General features: G+C 49.6%; 1 protein-coding gene across 4 annotated transcripts in view; it reads right to left on the reverse strand.

The window, feature by feature from the left end:
* Window positions 1-17,310, reverse strand: part of LOC105367479 (rap1 GTPase-activating protein 1) — a 184,958-nt gene that overhangs the window by 65,604 nt on the left and 102,044 nt on the right. For 2 of the 4 annotated variants that reach the window (XM_011506204.1, XM_011506202.1), the window contains exon 1: window positions 3,026-3,232. The exons of the other annotated variants lie outside the window; for them this stretch is intronic. In XM_011506204.1, coding sequence (XP_011504506.1) covers window positions 3,026-3,181 — 156 coding nt within the window. In that variant the 5' untranslated portion in view covers window positions 3,182-3,232. Of the gene's footprint in view, window positions 1-3,025; window positions 3,233-17,310 lie in introns of those variants that run through there. 4 annotated transcript variants of the gene reach the window in all.

The following is a 17,310-nucleotide window of genomic DNA, read 5'->3' on the forward strand; positions in this document are numbered from 1 at the left end:
TGCAACCCCCCCCCCCCCGCCCCATCCATCCTCACCCAAACATTATATGCCGATTTGTCAACAATATTGCAAGCGAAGCGACAAAATTTCAAGGTAAAATATAATGACAAAACAAAAAAAACAAAAAAAAAACCAGCAAGAGAGAAAGAATGAGAAAAAAAACAAGAAGCGGTTTCTCGGGTGTTGGTAATAAAATTTTCAAAGAATAAAAATGAAAAAAAAACGACTGTTAAGCGCGCGAACGCTCGTAAATCCAAAATCGCCCACTCGACGCGTCTAAATAACCTCGATAAGGGCCATCGAAATCTCGGCCGCACTTTCCTCAGAGAGAGAGAGAGAGAGAGAGAGAGAGAGAGAGACGGAAAGTGAGAGAGAAAGGGGCGAGGGCCGCGAGCGGGAGGATGACGAGGAGGCTAAGGAGGAGGAGGAGGAGGAGGAGGAGGAGGAGGTGGTGGGGGTGGTGGTGGCGGTGGTGGAGATTGACGGGTAGGGGGATCGAGAGGGGGAGAGGCACGATAGGCTCTAAGCGAGCGCCGTGGTGATAATCGTCGCCTTATTTGAAGAAGAGCAGCTGGCTTCGTTTGATCCAATCTGAAAATGTGCTTTGTCGCGAAAGATGAGTCACGCGCGACAAGCGCACATTTAAAAAACATTTCTCGGACAATGGGATTTCCAAGTTGGTTCGATCGAGAGTTGGCTCGTTTAATGGCGTCGTCCCTATCTCCTTATATGCTTCTTTTTATTTTTTAAATATTTTGTAATTTTATTTTTATCCTGCAACCCCGTTCCCCCTTTATGCTTCTTCTCCTTTTTGTTTTTTCTTCGTTCGTTCCATCCTTCTTTTTTTTTCTTTTTTTTTTTTCTTCATTTTTCTCCATGCAAATATAATACTCTAATAAGACCCTCGTGCTGCCCGTTGCCCAGGCACAATCTACGGGACACGCACGTATTAACGGCACAAGGCTTCTCACTTAAGCGCATCGCCCGATAACTCGTCGGCTGAATCGTCGTCACTGCTGCCAACGTCGCGGCTTTCCACCAATCGATCGCCAAGGAGCCGAGATGCTCGGCAAGCATTTACGAAGATCCTCGGCTCTTCGTTCGATCGAGCGCAACATCACCTACGATAGCGTTATGTACTCGCGCCGGTAGGGTATTCATCGATCACCTATCGTTTGATTAAGTACCGGGACTCGCTGCCCTTACCTTACCCTTACCACCACCCACGACCCCCTATCCACGACCCACCGACCTTACTCGCCTACTTCGCGTCGTGTGTACACCTCGTCCTAACGCTAATAACAGAGATCGGCATCACGAAGCGTGATTGCATAATCGGATCGTCGCGGATCTACACACCCCTGTGGCCCCGGGAATTCGGAGGCCGTCGACCGTTACAGAATATAGCGCGCACACGGGAAAGGTGAGAGAAAGATGGCACATTAGCATAATGGGCGTGCGCACGAGCAAAATGCATCGACAAACTCTCTCGCGCCTCTCCGTTTTGATCGGCGTATCGATCAAATGCCGTGGACAGGCACGGTGTGCGTTTTTTTCTCTTCTTCTTCTTCTTCTTTTTTTTTTTTTTTTCATTCTCAGGCTTCGCTCGGGGCCCTCGAAAACCTTCCCATTGTTGGGTGCTTGAGTGCGTACGCGCGCGGCTTTTCCCCACCCGTTAATTTATGTAAGATCGGGCGGCGATCTCGGCGTAATTATGGCCGAGTCCGTGCGACCTTACGAGCGACGCACGGACACCGGCAAATTATTATGTATCGCCCATCGACGCTCGATCTTACCCTCCCCCACGATCATACCCATCTACGCGACGCGGCAATCTTTACGTAACGAACGCACTCTCGCTCACTCTCTCACCGACCCTCCTACCGGCACAATGACGACAGGGCAAGTCGCCTTCGCCTGAGCATCGTGTAACGCTCGAGAGATAAGAATCGGCCGCGGGAAAAGCGCGAGCACTTTTTCCGACCTTCTCGGCCATGTACGTCGCGACCGAATAAAGGTTCCGTGGTGTCCCACGCCAAGAAAAAAACGGGAGAGGAGGGACTTTTGTATTCCGTGACCGGCGTGGCGATGCTCATTAGGGAAAGCGGCCTCTTTATGAGCACCGGTTGCGCACTGGCGGGATCGACTGGTGGTTACGCGCGAGTGTATGTGCGCGCGGCTGGTGGGACGAGGTTGGTGGGGTAGGACACGCACGTACTCTCGCGCAGAGCTCACCAGAGAGGGAGAGAGAGGATGTGTGTGTGCGCGCGTGTGTATATTGATGATGGGTGAAGAAATCTAATTCACTTAGCCGCGGAAAGTCCTCATAAAGTACGCTTCTCTCGGCCCGTAATCCGGATCTATGTGTAATGGCACGATCGGGGGCAAAAATAAGAGATGCGCTAGCGTGGCCGGGGCGGGGGGCGGGGGGGGGGGGGGAGAGAAGGACTGTGAGGAGGAGCGACCTTATTGTCAGATGTAAAAGGAAAGTTTGATTGACTGCATAGTTAGACGAGTGTGTTGGCCGTAATCTGGGCTAATTCACCTCTCGTCTAAACGATGCGACCGCCTCGCCGGCCGGAGACACCGTCATTTAAATTCACGAATAAATCGCAATTCGATAAAGATAGATAAATCTCCTCGGTAACCACTCCACGTCCAGCATCTAACTGTAAATGCAGTTAGAGTCAAAGTGGCTTTTATTCCTTTGTTACGTTGTTCGTAGCAACGAGTTTTTGCGTCGGCGACGCTCCGCGGGCCCAATGCCGACGCACGCGGCCGACCTGGCACCGGCATCGGAGCCGCGCCTACCTTCGCGACAAGGACGGCCGTTTCTCCAGCGCGTACCCGCCACGCAACACCTCACACAGCTCACCCACTTGTCGCGAGCCCGCACGTAACTAAGAACGAAGGACCGGCATTCGTTGTCGCTCTTTGAAAGTCGCTTGCCAGGTGAAGTCGCCGCGCGCACGTGCGAGCCGAGGGTCTCCGGGCCCTGCGGGCACGATGCCCTCGCCGCTCTCACCTGCGACAGGAGCTTCGGCAGCGTGTGATTGTGCGAGCTCCTCTCGGCATTGCCGGCCCGCTGCTGTTGCTGTTGTTGTTGTTGTTGTTGCTGCTGCTGCTGCTGTTGTCCAGCCTCCGACCTAAGGTCATGCCTCCAGCGCAGTACCCCCATCATGACCTCTGGCTCGCTTTCGCTTTTGCTCTCCCTTCCCCCTCTCTCTCACTCTCTCTCTCTCTCTCTCTCTCTCTCTCACTCTTTTTCACTCTCTATTTCTATATCTCTATTTCTATCTCTTACTCTCCCTATATCTATTATATATATATATATATATCTTTCTCTCTTTCTCTCTCGACTCAATAACACACTCGATCTCGTGAGCCGCTACTCGTTCGTGGCCGGCGGCATCCCGTGTGCTTCCAACGGCAACAAATGTACAAGCACCGAGACTCGCTGCGCCGTGGCCGGAGCGCGACTGGCGCGACCGGCGCCGCCGCCGACCAGGCGTCCGCCTCCTTCACAAATCTCTCCTCTCTTTCTCTCTCTCTCTCTCTCTCTCTCTCTCTCTTTCTCCCCCTTCCCTCATCCCAATCCTACCCTGCCCCACCTCGCCCTCGCCCTCGCCCTCGCTTACTTGCACGCTCGCACGCTCGCTCGCTCGTCCCCTCCCTCCCCCACCACCGTACCGTCCCGACCTGTCTTCCCACCTTCCCTCGACCCCCGACCCAATGTCCGCTGCTACCTCCTTCTCCTCCTTCTACTCCTCTTCCTACTCCTCTTTCCTCTTCCTCATCCTCATCCTCATCCTCATCTTCATCCTCATCCTCCTCCTCCCCTTCCCTACCACTTCCTGCTGCTACTGCTGCTGCTGCTGCTGCTGCTGCTGCTGCTGCTATTACTGTTACTGTTACTGTTGCTATTGCTCTTACTGTTGCTGCTGCCTTCGTTGCCATAACCCACGGACCGCCTGCGGCGCTGTCACGGATTCTCGTTCGCGCGCCCTGAGCTATGTTCTCGCTTTTTGGCCGGACGGGCAAAACGTTGTCGTCATTAAAATTGCGACTGACTGGGAGGGCAGAGAGGAGGAGCTATGAATGACCCGCCGCGGTCCTTCCTTCCGAAACTTCCTCTTTAGCCGCTCTTACGTTGTGTTCAGGAGTCTCCTGAGATCGTCTATTACCATAAGATAACCGAGCCGACGATACGGGCATCGGGTTTCTATGTTATTGCGATTATTGCCGATCGTATGTTGCCGGCCGGCCGCCAAGTGACGTAGAATCGAATTTTTAAAAGTCGTGTGTTGTCGAGTGCGTCGTTTCGACTGAACAACGTCGACTCGAAGTGACGCTATTTGTTGAGAAGTCGGGCCATCCTAACGAGATCGAGGCTCTTCTCGATCGTGCTAAGCCGATAAACAAGGGGGAGTGACAAATAAGGCTTAGCGACTGGCCAATTGTTGTCAGTTGCGGCAATATGGGAATATACGATGTCAACCCCCGAGGGAATAATAAATATTTATTTCAGCCGGATAATGTCGTATTGGTGGCTTGGTACATTTGTGCCGTGATGCCTTGGTTCCTCAGTGCGCATTGTTAGTTATCGAGTCAGTTAATCAAATCGATCAAATGGCCGAAATTACTTTGAAGCATGGGCGATCGCTGGGCTGGATGGAACGAATGGGATCGACGGTCACTTAATAAAACTAATGTGAAAAATAATTTTCAAAATTCACCAAGTTCGGCCGAGTGTCGATGATCGTGGTATCACTCTCGTAACAATATGATTAATAAGTAGAGGAGAATTAGTGCTATTACGTCGAGATGATGATAATGATAATGACGATAATGACGAATGGATAAGCCAGGTGAAACGTGGAAAAGTTGGTGAGAATTTTGACGATTTGATTGGCTTAGCGGCCAGACTTTTTAAATATAAAGTCGTCAGTCGTCAGTCAACTTTGAGCTCTTTGCTCTTTCGATTAAAGTAGCGCTGTCTCGTAACGTTTTTAACGCGTTTGATCGTGAGGTGCGAATTTAAGGGAAGGTCAGGGTCGCTGCACATCGCCGGACCAACGTACGGTTCCCAACAATGGTCCTCCCAACTTCGGCACTCGATCGACCAATCCCAACATATACAACCCGAAACGATGATCTTTCTCAGCGTCGCCTCGACGGAGTCCCGTAATAAGTCCGACGACGAGATGGGATTATTCGTCACGTAGTGCCGCCGCCGCAGCCCCCGCAACCGTCGCTGAAAATGCATCCTCCGCCCATTCCCGGATATTACCCAGTGCTCGGCGTAAAAAAAAAAAAGTCGGCCAGCAAAGTGGGCGCTGGGTAGAAATAGTCGTTGCGGCAGGCGTTCCCGGCTGGCATACTTTTATCTTTGTTTTGCTCGTGCGGTTCGCACGTGTCCCTTCAAGAGCTTCGCCGACAGCTGCTCTTAAGCAACGTATGCGTGCGTGCCGACTGTGCGATTTCCTACTTACCGACCGCGCGCGACTAGTCGAGTCCTAGCCGTTTTCAGCTTGTTGTAGCACGTCGTTCGTTTTTTCTCTCTTACCTCTTCATCGCCGTCCTCGTCCTCGTTATCCTTCTCCTCGTCCGCGTCGTTCCTTTTCTTTCTCCGCTATTCCCGAGCCTATCCCGGCTTATCGCTAACATTCTCGCATTATTATTAGTGTCGTAACGCACATTCGAGACGCGAGTCCAACGAATTTATCTCAACTCGGAAATTCGCTCGTCTCTTTGAGCTTATTGGAAGCGCGTTTCAACGAGCTGCGGAAATATAAAGTTTCAGGCAGCTTTCATCAGCCGCCGACGATTTTATCCCAATGGGATGGCACAGCACCGTCCGAGAAACGTTAAAGGCGACAGCACAACTTTTGCAGCTCGGTTTTTGTCGAATTTACCGCAAAAATCTCCGCTACAACCGCCAGTCCCCAACTTCACTCCCTTCGAGCGATTATGGACATTGCGCGACAACCCCGTGCGAGCCGAGCGCGCACACAGGTTCCCGTGCCATGATAAAGTAAAAAAGCCGAGAGGATCATTTCTACGTAGTTTCCAAGACATTAAGGATTGCAGCTTGATGGGCAAGGGGGTTGGGAGGAGGGGCAGGGATGGGGAGGGAGAATGACGGTAGATCGTAAGTAAGAAAAGGCCATTCGGCAGTATTAATGGTCCGCCTTCTTTTCCGTTCGACTTTTCTTCTTCCTATCGGGACCAACTCCTTACTCGAGCGAGACAACATAATTCTAATACAAAGGTCCATAAATAAGCAATTACATTACTCGTATGTTAATCAAGCATATTAGTATCCCTGGGGCGTTCGGCTAATCCCACGGACGAAGCGAGTCGAGAGAAAAGCCCAGGCCGTGGGATGATGAGGAATGACCCAATAACCATCGGTTTGGTCCTCCCCTGCGCGGCTCCTTAAATGAGAAAGAAAAAGGGACGATCCGCCCCCGAGTTTCGTGCTCTCAGTCTCCGGGCATCGGCCCTTTTAAAAAGAAAGCTTGCGCACGCGTCACTCCCACCAACTTGACGCACACTCTCGGCCGCTTATTATCGAGTCAGCTATTTCCCAACCCGAGAGAGCTGTTGCTGTTGCTGTTGCTATTGCTGTTGCTGTTGCTGTTGCTGCTGTTGCTGCTGCTGCTGATAACTACTACTACGCGTGGAGTACTATTACTCCACCGAGAGAACGAGAGAAAGAGGGCAGAGATGCGCGTGCCGGCCACGGGGAGAAGAAAGAGAGAAGGATGACAGGTGGCCGTGGTTGATGCCGCCGATTCGGTGGTGGATCGGGGGGAATGGAAGGGGAAGCGACTGGCACGGATTGCAAAGAGCCGAACTATGTTTGGTTAGCTGGCAGGACTTGGGAGACGAGCGATTCCTGGCCGACAAATTCCCTGGAGCGCCGTTTCCGATCGGTCCCAGTGCTCCAGAGATATTGATTGGTGAAGAAGGGGGTGGGGAAGGGGGTGGGGAGGAGGAGCGCTCGAGGAAACGGATGTCGTGGTCCATCTTAGGTAGGCACACACGCGATTCCGTGGGCCAGAGTGGAGTTTTCTCGCGTGCCTTTGTGCGGGACCCTCATTGTATGGGTCTTGCACTTGGGGGGCCTCGGCGCACAAACTTGGCGATATGGTTTCGCGCTTATTACCGTGGGCCGGACGATGGACTTTGGTTGCCGGTTGCTCGGCCAAGTGTCCATCCATCCAGCCCCCAGGATGGGATATTAGTTTCGCTCGGTTAACGTCCCACGGACCGCGGCCTCCCTGCTCGGTCTGACTCGCTGTTGTTTGCCACGCAAACAAAATGAAAGTCGTCTATGCAGAATCTTATGGCCGTTGCACTCCAATCTCATTCTCCGTGGCTTGCTTGCTTCGCTCAATTGTCGCATCTCTAATTAAATAAGGACGCCCTTATGCTTTAACAAGGCAGTCGTCGTATTTATTAGCAATTCACCACTTGCCAAACAATAGGACGATCCACTTTATGGTTTACCATTAGCTGGAGTACAGTCGGAGACGCTCGAATGGGACTTGTGCGAGTCGAGTCACGTACGTTCATTAGCCGAAGAAATAAGATTTTATATAAGATTACTTTGGTAATGGAAATTCTCGATCTCGTACGCAGGTCGAGGCATTGCTCGAATTGCAGCACAATTATGAGTTGAAGAAATTTCATGGCAATATCGCCGAATCTCATGCTAAGTTCGTCTTGCGCTGCTGCTACTACTGCTCTTGTTATTGTTGTTGTTGTTGTTGTTGTTGTTGTTGTTATTAATAATCGGAAACGATCACCAGTGTCCTTATACGGTAAACATTATAATAGTGTGTGATGTTGAAATTTCGAATTAATTTCGTTAGACGTTTTGGCGCTAATTCGCAACAAAGTATCAGTCTACGGAAAAAGAGAGGGGGGTGGGACATCTCGACGTGATATTCGGCCAATTTCGCCCATTCAATTACCAAAACATCGAGTTAATTCTAATTTAATCAATTCCCCGACCTTCGCGTAATTGCCACCGAGCAAGCTGACGTTACAGTTGCTAATACGTAATAAAAAAATTCACTTGCAACGACGGTAGGCCGAGGGGCGAACTGAATCGTCGGAAGAGAGGAACATATACGCAATAAATTAATGTTATCGGGAGCCTCATAAAATCACTTTGATTTTACGAATCAGCTGCTGGTCCAGCCTCCGCCAATGAAATGCTCTTGGGATCAATTAAATTCTTATCTCCGGGGCTCGTCTTAGTAACGTAATTTAATTGACCGCCCACGAAAACCGAGACAGTCGAGGCCTCCTCCGTGCTCACGTATCATCGGCCCTCGGCGATTTTCACCGATCGACCTTACGACAAGGTATGACCGACCACGCAACACCGTCACACGCAGTAGGGCACCTTTTGCGCCATAAGATCCGCCTAAAAGAGAAGGCGAGGCTGCTCTGCGAGCCTATAGAAAGGCGACTCACGTACGCCCGGGGCAGCGGTTACGACCGGCGATGACCGGCAATGACGGGTGACGACCGTCGTGCTCGGAACCCCCTCGCAAGATACGTCTTGATACTTCCTGTCCCCGAAGGGGCGCGCGTGCACGAATCTCATATAATTATTCCATGTGCCGGAGTTAGTTGGAGGAACGACGAGTGGAGGCAGTCGAGATATGGTAAGGACCCAGGATCAAGAGCAACTCTTCTATTAAATTCAACGTAGCTCGTCCGCTTTATGCCATCGAGTTAGACGACAGCATCACTTTTCATCCCCAAAAGGAACTTTCTCCGTGAAAATGCGGGATTTTTAGGCGAGAAGAACGGTGATGAGGATGACTCCACCCTGTCTTAGCGAAAAGTTTACACAATTGTTATCAAGATCCAATCTTCTAAAAACGTGTGTTTACACATATATATATATATATATATAATTATATCGTCGGCAAAGTATTTTATCATTGTATTGGGATCATGTATGACAAGTGTAATAAAATTGAAAAGGAAAAGAAAAAAAAGAAACTTATTAAGCGATCTCGGTAGAACAGAATACATTCGGTGTTCAGTCGAAACAATCAATTAAAACCAAAATAATGGATTATTCGCAAAAAATAAAGTAAATTTTGATAAGTTGATTGTATCATCGATTACGTAAACACAGTAGGAGAAAAATCCTAAATTTAAAACACCGAATTCACCGCGTCTACTCACTTTCCACTTGGCTTCGCCACAGCTAAATTTAGCCGAAACTCAATTTTTTTTTTTTTTTTTTTTTTTTACGAAGCGACGAGTCCTTGATTTACTCGACTATGCACACGTGTGTCTAGACAATTTGTCTCCGTTCTACCGTAGAGCGGGATTTTCGAATTTGGACGGATGTCGTTCTCATCGCGAGGAAGCGCGAAATCGCCAATCTTTACGGGTCGCGAGCGGCCGTGAAGAATTGAAAAGCCAGGAGCGTGTCCCTTGGCGGAAGTTCCGGCCGTTAAAAGCAGCAATTGAGGGGGATTAAGTTTTGTCTACACATTGTGTGGCTCGGTGTGTTTGCTCGGCAATGTGGCGGTTCAAGTGGCGGCAATTTTCAAAGGTCTACTACATTGCCAAAATACGATGACTTTAGTTTAAAAAATTTTCTAAATTCTCATACCGCTGTTTCACAATTCACTCTCTCTCTCTCTCTCTCTCTCTCTCTCTCTCTCAATCTCTCTCTCAATCTCTCTCTAAACCCTCGTGCCTCATTTATGTCTATCTTTATCTTTCGTCTGGGTTACCTGTCTAATGGACAACGAAGACCAGCTGGAAAAAATTGACGTGCTCCGTGTGCGCGCATAAGTTGCAATCTCAGGTTGCAGGAAAATGTCGTTGATGTATTTCCAAGAAAATTTCATGATTATTTTAGATACCACGTATTGGATAATTTTTCATTCTTTTGATAAATGAAAAGAAAAATAAATTTTGGAATATTAGCCGCGTAAAATATATCGTTTGAACGGATTTTAATTGTCCTTTGTTGCAATAGTTCGAGTTAGTCGTTCGTTGCTCGTAATCGGTGTAATCAATTGTATCTGTAAATTAAAGTGATTGACAAGCGCTTTGACTGATTCTGGAAAAAGCGTCGTTTATTTTTTCAAATAATTTACTCCCATACGACTACGCACTATGCGCTTTATCTCCTGTGCTTTCAAATTTTCAATTACGTCAGAAATAAGTCGCGCAAACAAGCGACTAACTAACGAATGAAGGATAAACGAACGAACAAAACAGCGGCTAATTGACAATATGTTTATGCAATGGAATAAACAACTTTTATTTTTTATCGAAATTCGTCGGATTAACATTTACTATACTGAAATACGAGAGACAGACAGAGAGAGAGAGAGAGAGAGAGAGAGAGAGAGAGAGAGAGAGAGAAAGAGAGATAATGACAGAGATAGAATGATAGGGGGAGGGGGCGGGAAAGGATAGTATAGGATGTTCATCAGCGTTGTAACCCCGTGTGCATTTGAATGAATACGCATACATACAATACATCTATGTTCCGCGGTTGTACACTTCCGGTCCGTAACCGATATCATCGAGTATCCTACGGTAAGCTTCATAAGACACTGGCTTTCAAAAACAATTCTGCATCTTATAAATATTACGAGGTAGTATTGCGCCATGTGGGCTAAAATTAATTTGCTTTAGCCTTTAAAAATATTGTCGCGTAAAATTCATTCGAATGCTCGTTCATGCCATTGGCAACACGAGCGATGTACTAAAAATTGTGAGATAGAGTGGAAAAGAAAAAAAAACAAACAAACAAACAGATGAGCACGACGAAAGGATGAAGGAAGGAAAGAAAGATAGAAAAAAATCCCACGACCTCACAATAAAATACGACGCACAATTAAATAAAATATAAAAGATTGTATATTGGGCGAAGAGTATTCCGCACGATCGGGCTTAACACGCGAGACATTTGTATGAAATTCGCCACGCATAGTAAAATCAAGAGAACGTACATTACGATTTATCATATTTTACGTGTTCGAACGCAAATTAAAAATAATAATTCATTTATCGCTCTTGGCTTTACTGCCGCGCCGCCATTATTATTCCGAGCAGGCAAATAAATTCAATTCATTTTCAAGACAATATCAAGCGAAAAACCCAACGCGCCAAGTCGACTGTTGGGCCATTGGGTTGATTGGTCGGCGGAGAATAAGGAGGGAGTGGTGGATGGGTGATGGGGGATGGGGGATGGGGGATGGGGGATGGGGGCAAAGGTATGGACAGAGGGAGTAGAGCGTCGAGAATAATTTTTGAAAGCGGCCGATTAATGAAGGACCCGGGGCACCGGAACCCTAGGTCAATAACTTCCCCCGGGTGCAGGACACCGAGATAAGCGACGTTTACCTATAAGCGAAAAACTCGACTCGTCTCTACGTACGTTGGAGAGTCCGCGGTGGTGGTGGTGTGAGGGAAGGAGAGAAGGAGGACCGGGACGACGGCGCCACTCCGAGGGGCCCACGCGCCGTTTCCGGTAACCGTGCGCGCGCGCCTCCACCGGAAGAGACGCCGAAGCGCGACTCCGGCACATCCTGTCCTTAACCTTACGCGGCGGCTGGCTTCCTCCGCACGCCCCACCCCACTCCGCCGTCACCGCCACGAGATTGCGAAATACCCTTGGCGATGCCCGATCGAGTCGCTCGCCCGCCTCCTGCAATCTTGTTCCCTCATGTCGGATTGTCTGGCCGTTAAGTGCAGAACTCCTGAGTTTCTGCTCGAGCGCCGATATTTTTACGCTTGGCAAGTGAAATACGGCCTACGATCATATTATCTTAATTAATAAAACAATCTCCCCGTGAATATGAATTGCTTAATTAATCCTCGACTCTCAATGGCAAAGAGCACCTTATCACTTTTATTTATCTATACCTTTATCTCGCGGTATTGTAAGAAATATAATTTATACTTCATTAATGAAGCGCGAGCTGTAGGTAACGAGGTGGCCGATTGTAGGTAGAAAAAGAAAGCTATTCCGGGCAAAATCGTGCACTTTCACTTTACGACGTAAAGACGTATGTGTCCCACTATGTGTCTCTTCCTGATTGTAATTCTATTGGAATTCTGATTGGAGCGATGGGGGCGGTGAAGAGGTCCGGTCGCGAAGATTATTATGTCAAGGAAATGTCGTGGCAGGCAGACCATTTTACATCGAACGACCAACGAAATCGAGACATCGACGCGTCTTTCCAACAGCTTCTCATCCTCGGCATCTGCCGCAGCCCCGAGCCATTGCAATATGCATTATTCGCGAAATTCATATCGTTCCGAGAATCGCTGATAATGGATAATGCAATGGATAAGCTTCCTTTCTTGCGCGATCCTCAAATCGATTGCGTCAACATAGCACACGTGATTGTGCAGGGTTATCACGTAGGGCCGGCCGAGTCGCGCCCGGCACGTTCGAATGTGCATCGAATTCTTCATGGACAGGCAGTCGAGTGCGGGAGGGAGAGAGAGAGAGAGAGAGAGATAGAGTGAGAGAGAGGGGGGGATTAGAGGGAGAGGGGGGGGGGGGGGGTGATAATGCGACCCACGTCGCGGGCCCACAGTTCCCAAGCGCAATTAAACGGGCGCTTCTTTAAAATTCGGGACACTACGAGTGGCTTTCGTCCAACGGTGACTGGGCCCACGACGACTCCTGTCTCTGACAAAATATCTTTTGATGCGTGCTTACGTAGGCATTAGGAGGGGGAGGGGGGGGGGGGGTCAAGATTTTCGCACCCGAGGCTTCGGCGTGTCTCGGTCACGGTGGCGCTAGACCCACGCGACCGATGCCTCCGTAACATCGTCGCTTTTGGCTGGCGCCGGACCTCCTCGTAATCACGGACCACTTCGAGCGACTGGAAGGGGTTATGGGACGATAGAGTTTGGCGCAGAAGGGGGGGGGGACAAAGACGGGCCGGTTATTGCTTACGATGAAGTTACATTTCACCGTCGACTCGTTCCCAATATCCTTCGTAACGTCGGTCGTCGAATAGCAATCTCCATTGGCAATTATCGGCGATACCAAGCTACTTTCGCGAAATTTTTTTTTTTTTTGCTACACGCGACAAGGACGACATCCCTGCTTATTCGCTGAGCTTTCAATACGAGGACTCCACTCGTTATTGCAAGTACATTGGCGCGAGCACACCGATTCGTTATCTAGTCGTCGATTTCACATATTCGTTTGATCCTCCCCCAACAGCTTACTGTGCCATTAAGTAAATCCTTTCATCTTTCTTTTCACCTTTCGCCCTTTAATTTTACGACTATTTGCGATAATAATCACTGCCACTTTTTGTTTATCCTTTTTGTTATTTGCATATTAATCAGCTCCAAGTCCGCCACTAATATTATTAAAATATTCTTGTGTGCGTGTCTAGTCGCGCACGCCAAGTTGAATGTCACAAAAGGACAGAATTTAATCTTGAAATGCGAAGAGCCGTCGTTCGCTACATTCGATCCTTCCTTCCTTTGGTCTTCTGCCAAATAAACAAGGAGACGCACGGGTGTCCTGTGAAATCACGGCTACGCGGGTTTGGCTGGAATTGTGCGCGACTAGCGCCATCCCGTGGCCGGCAGCGCAATTATTTAAGCCGTCGGTAGTCGGTAACGTCGCCGACCGTACAATTAACCGTGCGAGCTCTCTCCCTTTCTCGTTGCCTTATCCACTGCGTCGTCGGCAACTTACCCTCGGAGTCGGCGACTCGAGCGCCGCGTCGTTGACGTGTTGGGCTTGGCGAGGAGAGCAGGCTGAACGGGGCCCGGGGTATTTCCACGCTGGGATTAACCCACCGAAGGTCCGCGGCAGGCACGTGGGCGCCACATGACGTTGTTAAGAACGTCCAAGGCGCGAGATTCGAGATTCGAGATTCGATAGGCGTCGTCACATTAGGCCCGTGAGATAGATTTCCTTCTCCTCGTATCGCGGATATATCTCCGCTCATCGTCCAAGAGCGCCATTCTACCGCGTCCTTGCGTCTCGACCTTCGTTCTCGCGACCCGGAGATGTCCCGTCGTCGAGGCGACATCTATTACAAACCTCTCCCGCCTCCCCCAGCCGCTGCAGATTCCCAAACGGAATTCGTTATCGCGCGAGCGCAGCCCCCAGCCCCCGCTGTCGCCACCACCACCACCACCGCGACGACTACCACCACCACCACCACCACCACCACCACCACCACGACTACCAACACCGCAACACGTACCATCTACCACCAACGATGCAACACTATCACCTTCACCATGGGGAGGGTGTGCAAGAGGGCCAAACGTGCCACTTAAGAAATTAGTCTTCGATTTCCGCCGGAGAGCATTTCCGAATGTCTCAGTCACACGACGCAGTCAGGATCTCCACGGGGGACGGTTTGCTCTGGCTTATCGTACTTGAGCCACTGACTGGCTAATTTGGCACGCGCCTGAATTATCTTCGCGCAAATTGCGCGCTTATAGAGGCGTCCAGTCCGCGGGAAGTATCGAGGGAATTATTGAGGGAATAATTATAGCCGAGGTGGGGAGGAGTCGGATGGGTGACGTCGTTGATGAAAAATTGTCACTTGAGGTGGCCACGTGACGAGGATCGCGCTTCGTTAAACTGCATTGTAGACCAAAAATGATTGTCGGATTGTTAATTTTATTCGTTTGTCTTCTACTATTTATCAATAGATTTATCAATCCGGGTGTTGTGGCTTCTTGGGCGTCGTCGAAACAAAAATCTCAAAATATTGAGAACAGGGCGTAAGCTACTGTCTTTAACGGGAAAGTCGAGATGATGATGTGATGTGGAAGGAGGCAATTAACGTATATGTGAATTATTCTCCTAGGATATTGATTTATGAAATTAGTATACATAGGTAGGTAGGTAGGTAGGTAGGTCGGTCGGTCGGTTGATCGATCGGTTAGTCGGTAGGTTTTGTTCGGTCAGTAGGTATTGCACGTACACTTTTATACGCACACACACACACACACACACACACACACACACACACACACACACACACACACATAAACATTCATCCCCATAGCCTAGGCAAAGACGTTATTCGTTGCTCTTACACGATTGTCCAGTGAAATGGAGATTCGCGAGGCGTTTTGGGTTAAAGATTTTATGTCTGACAATATGGTTGCGTTTGAATAAGTTTTTGCTCTGTCGATGTAACGAAATTACTAAATAATCGTTCATTCTTAAATTATCATTGCTTATTAAAGAATCTTTTAACGAATTGGCTAAGACGGATGTCACTCCATCGAAATTCCGAGCGAGCCAATCAATATACATATTTTTCCACGACCATGGACGACTTAGATCTTGGATTCTGTCGTGGATGAAATCGCGCGATTCAGTTGCATCTTGTCAAAGGGATATGCAGAGGCGATTAAGTTGATAAGTTTGAGTTAGGTCGTCGTCGGAGGTGGTCGTGAGGTCCGGCATTCTCGGTGTGGCGTAGATTATGCTCCCCGTTAAGTCTCGGCTTGGGATGTCATGGCGAGGTCGGGGCCGGAGGCACGAGGCAGCCATGTAAACCGTAGTTTGTTGTTGTTATTGAGATGTTATTGTGATGGTGGAGAAGGAGCGGCGCGCCGTTCCGAGTAAAAGGATTCGGAGCTAAGCTCGTGTAATCGGGATGAGAGCGCCGTCGACTTACGGCTATTTGTTTTCGTTCGTTCGCTCCTGGGAAAGCTCGTTGAGCGATGGTGTTCCGAGCGGGGACGGAGAATGGGTGAATATATATTGGGTGAGGGGAGGAGGAGGAGGAGGAGGGGGAGGGGGAGGGGGATGATGAGGGGGAGGAGAAGGGGAAGGAGAAGGAAATTGTTGTAAAAGAGGCGACAGTAGAAGCGTGAAAAATCGGGCCCATCGATCTTGGCGCAGTTGCGAACGGCCGAGGGTCGCGTGGACGTAACTTCATGGGTCCTCTCACCGGCAGCGGGGGGATTGAAAAGTCTCGGACCGGCAGCCGTGGATGACGGAGCTGGATTTGCCACACCGAGTATCTAGGTGTCGGGGCTCGGAGACGGAGAAGTCATTTTACCTAGTCCGTGGGCAAAGGACACCTCCTTGGCTAAACATTGGCTCCTTTCCTTCGACGTTCAAAGTTTGGGCAGCGCACAATGCGCTCGGGGCAGCTCGTGATGGATGAGTGGCGGGTGCGGATGGGACGACTCGCCCGTACGACTTGCGATCGGCCCATGACCGATGATTCCCACATACCGGCTTGGCCTTGGCATTTTTAATCGCTTATATGGGTTCGCGCTATCGCTAGGAGTGCGCATCAAGTGGAAATGGTAGCTGGCAGCGTTAGGGATTTGATACCGCGAGCGGACATAGTCCTGGCTTGTTTAAATTCCTCGAGCTTCTCTCTAAATTATTTCCATTATACGGCTCTGGGCAATTAATGCACGCACGCTGGGTCATGAATTACCGGGTTATTTAATACGATCCTATATCGCCTTTATTATCCTTCTGTAAATCAGGGGGCAACGATTTGTAAGCGATCTTGGCGTGGGTGGATGGGGGGGGGTGTGAAGGTGGAGAGAGTGAAGGAGGTGGATGGAGAAGATAGAGATGGAGAGAGAGAGAGAGAGAGAGAGAGAGAGAGAGAGAGGCATATATGAAGAAGCCGTTATTATTGTAGAACGTTAATTTTGGGCTTTAGAGATGGTTCGCGAGGAGCGATGGGAAGCCAAAGAAACGATGATAAAATTGCCAATTGATGTACGGGGGATTCGAGGTCGAAGTCGGCTCGTTCCAATAGCCCAATCCAAGTCGGTAATAATAAAGTCATCGTGGAACGTCAGTTGCCGTCGTAGGCTCAAATTTAATTTGAAAGCGGCGGAGGAACCGGCAATTATCGCACCCCGGGCACCCGTGTCTTTATTGAAATTCGCGTCACTTCCTTGACGCCGCCCCAGACGCTCGCGACGACCCCAACGTCGTTCGCATCACCTCCCGCGCTCGTAAATCCACGTCGAGCCACGGCAATGCTCGCCATTCCATTATGACGGCCAACTTCCGGGATTCCGACGGACGCGCTCGGCTGGCAAGCATCTCCGGCCCAGCAGTGACAATAAGACGAGTAACGTAGCCGGTGGGGGCGTCAACGAGCCATCAGGCGGTGGGGGTCGAGGGGGGGGGGATGGAAGAGGTAGAGGAAGAGGAGAAGAAGGAGTAGGAAAAGTGAGTCGTCGTAAAAGCGAGCGCGCGCGCGCGCGTGACACCTTAATTAAGCGACGGTGGTGGTAAGACGCTAGCCAACTGGAGTCCTTGGAGCG

This window comes from Ceratosolen solmsi, unplaced genomic scaffold (assembly GCF_000503995.2).
Source record: "Ceratosolen solmsi marchali unplaced genomic scaffold, CerSol_1.0 scaffold7, whole genome shotgun sequence".
Classification (NCBI taxonomy): domain Eukaryota; kingdom Metazoa; phylum Arthropoda; class Insecta; order Hymenoptera; family Agaonidae; genus Ceratosolen; species Ceratosolen solmsi.